This window comes from Peromyscus eremicus, chromosome 16_21 (assembly GCF_949786415.1).
Source record: "Peromyscus eremicus chromosome 16_21, PerEre_H2_v1, whole genome shotgun sequence".
NCBI classification, from domain to species: domain Eukaryota; kingdom Metazoa; phylum Chordata; class Mammalia; order Rodentia; family Cricetidae; genus Peromyscus; species Peromyscus eremicus.
In genome coordinates this window covers 58,570,389-58,581,020 of record NC_081432.1, presented here as the reverse complement: position 1 = coordinate 58,581,020, position 10,632 = coordinate 58,570,389, and the positions used below count along the sequence as shown (strand labels likewise).

General features: G+C 43.1%; 1 protein-coding gene and 1 long non-coding RNA gene across 4 annotated transcripts in view; one reads left to right on the top strand and one right to left on the bottom strand.

Annotated features, from left to right (window-relative positions):
• Positions 1 to 407: 407 nt before the first annotated feature.
• Supt3h (SPT3 homolog, SAGA and STAGA complex component) overlaps positions 408 to 10,632 on the bottom strand; it is a 356,981-nt gene continuing 346,756 nt past the window's right edge. For all 3 annotated transcript variants that reach the window (XM_059243989.1, XM_059243991.1, XM_059243990.1), the window contains one exon: positions 408 to 546. In XM_059243989.1, the coding sequence (XP_059099972.1) occupies positions 505 to 546 (42 nt within the window). In that variant the 3' untranslated portion in view covers positions 408 to 504. The remainder of the gene's footprint in view (positions 547 to 10,632) is intronic.
• On the top strand, positions 5,425 to 6,502 carry LOC131893882 (uncharacterized). The gene is made up of 2 exons (XR_009374757.1): positions 5,425 to 6,167; positions 6,276 to 6,502. It is a non-coding gene; the product is annotated as an uncharacterized LOC131893882 (long non-coding RNA).

Here is a 10,632-nt window from a genome sequence, read left to right as displayed (position 1 = left end):
GGTGGACGTTCATAGAATGACTACGTCTCTAAAGTACACACTGAGACCATCAACAATGCTGGAAAGCACAGTTGGTGGGTCACTGGGAAGGGAAGACTGACTCACTTTGTCTCTTTGTCCCAATCTGAATCATAAAAAGGCATCATATAAAAGGCAGACTAAACACTGGAGGGAAAAAAAGCATAACATTGCTTTTAAGATTTATGAGCTGAGGGCAGCAAACCCATGCCCAATTCAAAATTCAAAATTGTGTGATGTGCATTCTTGTCCACCTACACACCATCCCCAACATCCTGCCATTAATTAGGCAAATGGCCCATTCAGTAAACAAGGCTAAGGAGGCTGGGAAGAGCTGCAGTCAGGCAGTCGAGAATCGAAAACAAAGCAGGTCACTCCCTAGGGCAGGAGAAGGTAAATTCATATTTTATTTTCATCCAGGACAGGGAAGAATGACCTCGGTGTACCGTTCCCTCTCTTGTCGTGGCAGGCACAGCCATGGTCCCCTCAGCAGGCCAGGAAAGCCATCCCACTCCTTCGGTAGGCACTCTGTCAAAGACAAAGAAATCTGCAATGAATTATCACATCAAGTCACACACGGAGAGGAAGCAGAGGCTTTCTTCCTGTTTTGTAGACTGCTGGCTACAAGCTAATAGGGTGCTTAATATGAATAGTTCTGGTGGCAAAGCTCGAGCGACCGTTCTGTCTATTAAAGTCAGTGTGGTTAACAAGTGGTTAGGGAGTCTATTTTGGGGAAGTGGGTGATATGCAAAATAAGGCATCCCATTTTGTCCTGTTAATGGATTGCTGTTGGTTCAGCCAAGGAAGAGATGTGCTGGGTCTGTTTGTCTTTTGGAAACATGTGTTCTCTATTCCACATGCTCCATAGTCAGTTCTAACTAAGCATCTTAATAGTCTATAAATTACTGACTCACTACTGTCTTCCCAGGCCTGATTTATAGTCTGGAGGGGAAGGCTGTGGGAACAGACACCAATGGAGGCCTTTCCTCCTCTCACAGTGTGGCCATCTAAAGGCACACTGCCCACTACTGGCAGTAGGGACAACTCGAGTCTTTTAGCAACTCCTCTCTGTAGATGCACATGGAGACAGACATACGGATGCTCATGGTAGGATAAATCGTCACTTTCTAAACCAGACACTAGTTGCAACAACACAAGGTATTCCAGGTAAGGAAAGCAATACTGCACCTCTCATCTCCTGCTAAGGAGCCTGCATTTTGAAATGGGAAGACCAGGCCCACAGTGACCTCCCATGACTTCTGGAACCTTATTTGTGCTGAAGAGGAATACAGCCAAGAGTCAGGGCTGAGAATGAGAGCCCCTCACTGGCATGCAGCACATCATTTAACTGGAAACATACAACCTACTGAAAACGTGGTTTTAGAGAAATGGACAAATGACAAAAACCTCCTATCAGGACCTCTTGCCCCTCTGAAGCCAACAACTCTGGGGCTAGCCTGGAGTCTGTGCATCTTTACCCCATCACCTTCACTATCAGCAGTCATCTTGTAGGAACTTATCACAGAGGCAGGCAGCCAAGATGGCTGAATAGAAGTCCTTGTGTACAGCTGTGCCTCATAAGAGCCAGGATGAGAGTCGGCAAGGAGCCCAGAGAAAAGAAAGCAAAGTGCACCGTCAAGCCCTCCAGAGCAGGGGTGAGAACAGGGAAGTGGGAAATGCCAGTGGCTCCTGAACAGCAGCCTGGCCAAGACCCGCTCTGACCTAAAGAAGGAACTCCCTAACCCACCCCATCCCCAACTCAAACTGCCACAGCAGCATGCTGCTAGATGCCATTGTGCCTTAGGGGCCAAGAGCCAATCCTCTGACGCTGTAAGAGGACTTGGGCGATTGGGGGGAAGACAGTCCTTTCAATGTCCCGTAGCTTCAGGACCATCGACTGTGACAGTCACAGGTCTGAGTCCTTGCTTGCTTGCCTAATGGCGCCTAGTGAAGGTCTTCCTTCCAACCTCCAGCACTGGGACTGAGGCTGTGGTAAACTCCAGGCTCTGTCCCCACCTGTCCATTGTGATCTAGGAAGGTTCTATCTCATTGCACAGTCCAGGAATGCAGCTGCCAGCAGCCCAACCTCTAGCACCTCTGTGTACACCCAGGTGAAACTAGGGTAGCTTGCTCTCCCAGCCCACAGCCTGTCCCTGGCTACCATGGGCAGGTCATATCCATGTCTTGCAGCTAGAGAGCTGTGGTTGTCAATGTTTCAAATCTTGTCCCCAACTGAGCTTTCTCCATGTAACCTGAGGATAAGCCTGTCTTGTGCTCTAGGAGGGTAGATACCAAAGTCACATATCTCAGACTACTGTGCTCAGCCCATGGGGCCTAGTGAAGGTCTCCTCCATGTCTTATGCCTCCAGATGTGTGGATACATGTGTCATATGCCTAAATGTTACCTGCATAGGCCTTGGGAGACCTACGAGTGATTTCTTTCACAGCCCATTGCCTTGGGACCATAGTTGGTGACAAAACCCCTGATGGTATTATGTACATCCTTCAGGGCCAGGAGACGGTCCAGGGCTCTGTGAAGGTGTCTAATGGTGCTACTAGCTGTGCCGTCCCACACTCATCCCGAGAGTCCCTCAACACTGTAACTTGGGGACTCTGAATACTCATAAACATTTAGTCTCCTGTGATTCCTCCCTGGTACATATTCCACACTATTCCAGCTATGACAAGGGACAGCACAAGCCATTAGCTGTGTGATTTTGCAGAGTCTGAAGACACACACCTTTGGAAGACTAAGTTTATTTCGATGTCTTACAATATGGTCACAAAATGTTTTAGGAGCAGTTACAGTTGAGACTATGGATGGCATCAAAGACAAAGAAATGATACAGATGTTTTGAGCTCCATTACCAAACTCATAGCACTGATCCAACCACCAAAGCACTCATCCACCTGGCATCTGACATCCCATTTAAATAAATAATAAAACAAAAACCAAATCTCAAAATTTCCCAGAACAGTTACTTCATAAAATTAGAGGCAAATGTTACCAGATGTACAGACATCAATGTAGAAATGCTGATAACATGACAGGAAACATGATACTTCAAATAAATAATAATTCTTCACAACAGATTCCAATTTAAAGAAAATCTACAACAAGCCCTTAAAAAAATCCAAATTTAATGATCCTTAGTAAATTCATTGAGATAAAAGAGAATACTGATGCATACCATGAAGAAATCACAAAAATAACTTAGGATATGAATGAGAAATTCACCAAAGGCATAGAAATTATGAAAGAGAGCTAAAACTTTAATTAATGAAATTAAAGATGAAGCAGAGAATTTACATAAAAGAATAAACAGAAGAAAGGATTTCTGAACTCTAGAATTAACCTACTCAACTAAAAAAAAATCAGATGAAGAAAGCCCACAAAACTTATAGAACACATATATTTGAACAAGTATTTGTCTTATGGGAATTTCACAAAGTGAAGAACATAGAAAAAAACATGAAAACCTATCACTAAATAATAGCTGAAAAAGACCCAAATCTTCAAAGAGACACGGTTACCCAGATATAATAAACTCAAAGGACCCTGACTGCATTTAAAGAAAATAGATTTTTCAATCAAAACTTGTAATATAATGCTAAAAGTACATGACCAGGAGAAACCTGAAATTCAGCAAGAGAAAAGAATCAAGTCCCATTAAAGGGACAGTCCATTACACTTACAGCAGATCATTCAACAGAACTGTTATAGGTCAGAAGAGGGTAGGATGGCATGTACTGACAGAAAAAAACCCTTCCCACTAAGAATATTATACCCAACCAAACTATCCTTCAGAAATGAAGAGGAAACAAAATGTTCCTCAGAAAAGCAGACACTGAAGGAAATCACCATTATCAGATAAGCCGTACAAGAGATACTTAAGGAAGTCATCCACGAAAAACAAATGGGTGATAACTACCAGCATGAAACCACCAATATTCCAGGCTGGAAAGGTATTCAGTGATTAAGAACACTCTGCTCTTTCAGAGGGTCTGCATTCAGTTCCCAGAACCCACACTAGGCAGCTCACAACCATCTGCAACTCCAGCTCCAGGGGACCCAATGCCCTCTTCTGGCCTCCAAGGGCATTGCATGTACATAGTGTACATATGTACACTCAGGTACACAAACATACACATAAAATAAATAAATGAATCTTTAAAACCACAGCAACAACTAAGAAACCCACAGATATTCAAAAATCAGGGTAGAACATAGAACAGAGAATCAAACTTCAGTATGATAGATCCACCAAACCACACAAATAACTAGAAAGAGGTTAGAAAAAACACCAAACAATTTACAACAAAAACCACCCTCCAAACCCAGAATACAACTGAATAAGATAAAATAAAAATAGCGGGGCAGTGGTGGTGCACACCTTTAATCCCAGCACTTGGGAGGCAGAGGCAGGCGGATCTCTGTGAGTTCGAGGCTAGCCTGGTCTACAAAGCAAGTTCCAGGAAAGGCGCAAAGCTACACAGAGAAACCCTGTCTTGAAAAACCAAAAAAAAAAAAAAAAAAAAAAAAAGATAAAATAAAAATAAAAGGAGAAATTTCATGTCTGTCAACAATATGATGATAAAGGAGTTAAATTCATCAACCAAAAGGCAGGAATAGCTGAATGGGTTAAAAACACAAGTGCCAACTACATGCTGCCTACAGGGATCTCACTTCACCAGTAAAGATTAAAGATTGGAAAGAGATATACAACAAATATGAAACAAGTCAGCAAGAGTCCTATACCATTAGAACAAAGCAGACTTTAAATTAAAAAAAGAAAAACTGCCAATAGTCAAAGAAGCTCCTTCTATATTAGTGAAAGGGTAAATTCAGCCAGAAGGCACAACTAAATATATATGCACCCAACCTGGCATTCCTTTATATTAGCTACAAAGGAAGAGACAGACTTTAACACAACACTTCTCGGGGACTTCACCACTCCACTTTTGTTGATGGGCAATGATGGAAGTTTTAAAATCGTAAAAACATTATTATTTTACGTGTATGAAAGTTTTGCCTCTGTGTATGTATGTGCCTTCTGTCCTTTGAGTCTAGAAGAAGGTGTCACACACCCCGGAACTGGAGTTACAGTGTTATGAACTGCCATGTGGGTGCTAAGGACTTGGCCCCAGGTTCTCTGCATAAGCAGAAAGTGCTCTTAGTCCCCGAGCTGTCCCTCCAGCTAGCTCCCTAACAAGGAAACATCTTAGTTGAATCACAGTGTAAAGTAAATGGACTTTACAGACATTTACACAACATTTTACTGAGGCATAATTCACATTCTTCTCATCAGCACTTGGATATCTCCAGGACAAATCATCTGTTGGGCCAGACATGAAGTCACAATACCCTTAAAAAACCTGAAATTCTATTATCTGCTCAGATGACAATAGATCAGAACCATGAATCACCAAGAAGAAAGTACAGTAGACGACAGATGTTAGCCAATATGTGCACCGGAGGAGCTGGAAGGACGATGTCACTTCTGAAACAAACGACATGACAACACAGCAAATGTGAGAGATGTAACATCAGGAAAGTCACTACAAATTCCACGTCTAAACAACGAGACCCTCACACAGACCCCAGGGAAGCAGAGAAACAAGAACACACTAACTCCCAAAGCGGCAGGAAGGAAGACAGAGCAGAGCAGAAACTGAGACAAAATGTTTATGCAGGAGAATACTGCTACCAAGAGCGATAGACAGACTGCTCACAATTCACACCAAATCAACAACTTTCTCAGTAGAAATGGAAATCATCACTCTAAGCCTCGATCCCAGTTCTCTCTGTGAGCTCCTTTAACTCCGACTGTGCTGGACGCAGAACACTTGGACTGAAGCAAACACTCTGATGGGGACTAGAACATTCTGTCTGTCTCTTGAGACTGCTGGGGAACAGGCTCACTACCTGTGGGGAGGAACAGAAAGAGCTGCCCTATAACACAGGTCAGGGGCTCAGCCTTGACTGAGCCCCTAGCAACGGTCCTCCAAGAGGCTTATGGGAGGGAGTGATACTTCAGCTCTTGACTGATATTTTACATTTTACAAACACAATGGCAGCTCTTAACCTTGTACTTGACACATCCAGGCAGGTATGGGGACGTGCAAGTGAAGGGAGTTTCTTCCTATAGGTGAGTGGTGAGATGGTCTTTGCTTGGGGACATGGGAGTTCACTTTTTTCTGTGGAATCCCGTGAAGGAGTCCCAGGCCCATATCTTTACACGTATTTCTGATTACAGAATTCAGACTGTCTGGAAATAGCCAGCCCCCACCCACAACATTAGCCTTCTCCCAGACAACCTGCTGCTGCTACCTGCTCTCCACCCCATGAGCTTCACTGTCATCAAATCAAGCTGGCTTCAATGGCACTTGCTACTTTGTGATTCCGTTAAAAGCTCAAATATTTTAGCATCTCTCAAAGTTAGCTGTAAAGATGACAATGATAATTAAAAATTGAACTTTTAAATTTCTGGTTGTTTTTATACTTTTAAAAGTTGAGACTGAAGCTGATTCTCAGTTTTTGACATTAGAAACAATTCTTTCAACTGCACATGACTGGGTGTTTCAGAAGTGTGAGCTGTACCTTCAGAATAGTATGGTTTTTTTTTTTTTTTTTTAATCTGTAGTTGGATAAGCTAGTGAGAACACTTAACTTCTAAATTGGTTTACTTCTGTCTTTAAAACTATAAACTTATCCTGTAATCCCAACACACACTGTTGAATGTTTCATGTGCCAGACATCTGATAAATCAGTAACTGTAGATCAGAACTCTCCCTTCCTCTTCCTAGCTCAGACTTAGATTTCATTTTACTTTCACTTCCCCGAATTTCTGCTTTTCAAACTTCTCACACAAAAGAGCAATAATTCTGTCTGAGGCCTCAACCCCCTACAAAGACTTCACTTCTCACGGGCCTAACAGAGGTGGCTTGGATTCCACTGAGTACCTATGCATTTGCTTAATGTGATTTTGGCCGCTCTTCCCTGGGCTCCGCTCTGTGTAAGCACACTATGCTGGGTGGTGTAAGGACATGGAGACAACCGCGACAGACCCGTGTCTGAACACCAGTGCTTTGACTCCCACAAAGAAAATGTGTGAAAAGAGCCATTTTCAAGGGGAAAAGGAGAGAACAAAGTGGCCTTTTTGTTTGCTTTTAATCTAAACGATATTTTATTTTAAATAAAAATAAAAAAGGAGATTTTTGTATTTCTCAAAATATGGAAAATGGGGAAAGATGAAAACTGCAGACACATGGTTTTATGGTTGTTTATGAAGTACTTCCACGTCCACATCTAACTCGAGCCCTGCCACAGACAAGTTCAAAGGGTCTCAGATTTTAGAGCTGTCTGACTACTCAGTAGTAGACAGAGAATTTAAAACATGGAGCCCACATTCTTTCCATATTCCACAGTCTTACATTCAAACAAGCCCACCCCCCAAGCTAGCATAATTTATTCTATCTGGATTACTATTGATACAACAAACTGAAATCTTGCTGAACATGACCTAGGGGTAAATTAAGATTTAAAGTCCATCAGGCTGATAAAATATTTCAGAGTGCAGCGACAGTTCTTGGAGGTCAACCACCTTTAGCTTGGAAGCATTCCCAACCAGAACTTATTTTCCAGGCTACATTGAAGAATACTGTGTAGAAACTACATCCAAATTACTTGGAGACCTTAAAAAAACAAAAACCAAACTGGGCATGGCGGGAGGTTCTTGTAATCTTGGAGCTGGTGAATCAGAGACAGGCAGATCCCCGGGGCCTTGCCTACTTGGTGAGTTCTCAGCTACCCTAGGCTACTTAGTGAGTTCCAGGCTATTGAGAAACCTGTCTTGAAAACAAAAATGGACAAGTAGTCGAGGACCCATGGTCAAGGTTGTCTTCTGGCCTTCACACACACACATGCATGCACACAGACAGACAGACACACATACACATCAGAGCACTTAGGGTCTAGGGTAGTTTAGAAGCACACCTTAGGGCTTTGGAGGCAAAGTGAGGGCTGCTAAGGTCGTAGCATGGCTATATCATTAATAGGTCCCTAAGATGGTTTGTCCACAAATGGCCACTTTCAGAATCTGTTGTGATCACGCAGCAAACAGTATTTCTCAGTGAATAACCCAACATGATGAGCATTTGATGAACTTAATGCTCACAGTACGGCTTCTCCCCAGACCACTGATGGTTACTTCTGTGTAATGTATCTCACTGTAAGCTGTCTACAAACTGCTCATGTGTTTTCCTTGCCAGATGCTGAGATGCCACCCTTAAGGGACACAACTGGGATGCCAGCCACAACATGTTTAATACCATATACAAAGGGATTTGGAAAATAAACCCTTTGCTAACATCTAGAATCAAGGAACAATAGTACTGGAATTAGGTTATGTCTTCGTGAATTTCTACATCTCAGTTTTAACAGATGAAGACAGTAATGCCCAAAGGGAGTGACCCATCAATGGTGCTACAGGGAGAGCCTGGGGACCCTGACCCAGTCTGGGTCTCTTCATATACACTCCCGACTCTGTTCAGAGCTGTGTATTTATCCTCAACAGGGAAAACAGATATAGGGAAAAAATGGTTTTTCTGGGTTAAGAGCCCTTGGGAATGGAACAAAAGCAGGAGTCGGGGTGGAGACTCAGCACCCCAGACAGTACAGCAGGGTAGCTGGAAGCTTCTACCCCACTTCTGACTCTTGTATAGGATTCACAATGCTTGGAGGGCCATTCCAGCCGAGTGCTACAAGTGATCAGTTTGATGAATGGATGAAATACCCAAACAGTTAAGCTAACATTGGACAGGGCTTCTGCAGTGAAGGTGTGTGTCTTTAGGACCTTCGAGACACCCATGTGTTTCTGGTGAAGTCTTACCAAGGCTGTGTCTGGGGTCTGACTCAAGCTTGGACACATACCACAGCCTGCTAGGGGTCTGCTGGAGTTGGCTGACTGTGCTGAATGTGAGTGACAATAAAAAAGTTTGGAACATACATGGACTAAATGTAGGACAGACTTTATGCCACAGAAGGTCTCCTGAGTGCTTCATTCCACAGGGGTGAGATCGGCTTCTGTAGGCCTGCATGGCTCTGCTGGGAGGGAATGTCAGGGAGGCAGTGGTTTGAACTGGGAGTGAAGGGTTTCATCAGACCGTACTAAATGCCTGGCTTACTGGAATACTCAGTTGAGCTGGGGCTCTGGAGGTAGGTAATTTCCGAGTTTTACACGCAAAGGTGTCGTGGGTCAACTGAATTGGCTTCCTTTATGCCCCACTGTACCCCACTTTCCAGTAAGCAGGCTGTTTGTCCACCACCAGCCTTTTCCTTTAAAACATTTTTTATTTATTCAGTTTTTAATATTTTCATAAACGGTTTAGTAAGCCTAGAAAAGAACGGGTTTATGTTTTCATACAGATCCACACATATGCTCATAGTTCCCATTACCTTCCCCTTTCCCCTCACGCTGGTCCTCTCATCCCACCCCACATTTATATATTATCTAGACTCTGGATGTGAGAGAAAACATACAGTATTTGTCAGGGACTAGCTTGTTTTGCTTAGCACGATCTCCTGTCCCATTCATTTCCCTGAAATTGACAGATGACTGAATAAAACTCTGTTGTACATTTACACACTGGTGTGAACTAGCCTTCTCTCTCTCTCTCTCTCTCTCTCTCTCTCTCTCTCTCTCTCTCTCTCTCTCTCTCTCTTCTGGAAGCAAAAATGGAGATTATATAAAGTTGTTTCACATTTGAGAAAGACTGCCTCAAATCCACAGACCCCATGGACTCAAACCCAGCCATGCCCCCATTGGTTTGCTGGATTCAAATCTGAGCCCCTTCCTGGTCCCTACATTTGTCTCAGGAAGTGACTGTCCACAGAGCATATTGCTTTGCTTTAACACAATAATCTTTGAAACTCTGGGACTTCATATCAAAGCTATGTAATAGTTTCTTAAAAGATAAAAAAAAGCCTCCTTTCTTTGCTGCTCTGTGTCTGCCTATGGCCAAAAGATTTAATTATAATGAATAAATCTGAATGGTGGTTTGAGACACTTAAAATCAAAGTGGAAATCATGACTGAATTTCATTAGCAAGCATAAATACAAATAGGCACAGCTTGTTTGCAACACTACAATGTGACTTTTCTCCTTTTGGTAATTTCACCCCGACTCTGGTATTTCAGAGAATCTAAATTGAACCATATGAGGGATAGTTTCGTAAATGTGGAAAAGTCTTCATTAGATGTTTTCCCTTTTCTAGACTTCCCTCATGTTATAGATACCCTGGGAAAAGTCATGGTGGGACCTGGTCAGATGGCACAGCCTTGATTTGAGAGCGGCAGGGGGATGCCCTTTAAAGAAGAGCTCTTCTTTGACTGGCAAAACGGGGAAAGATAGAGCACTAGAACCTTTTCTACTGCACGTACTCTGGGCCTTACAAACCCAGAGGGACTGTCTGCCTGCCTCTGGGGATAAGTCTTACTATATACCTCAGGCTGGCCTCAGACTCTATCCTCCTTGTCAGCCTCCCAAGCACTGGGATTCCAAATGTGTGCCACCACACTCAGTCATTTTGTGAAGGCTGTGTTCTGACTGTGTT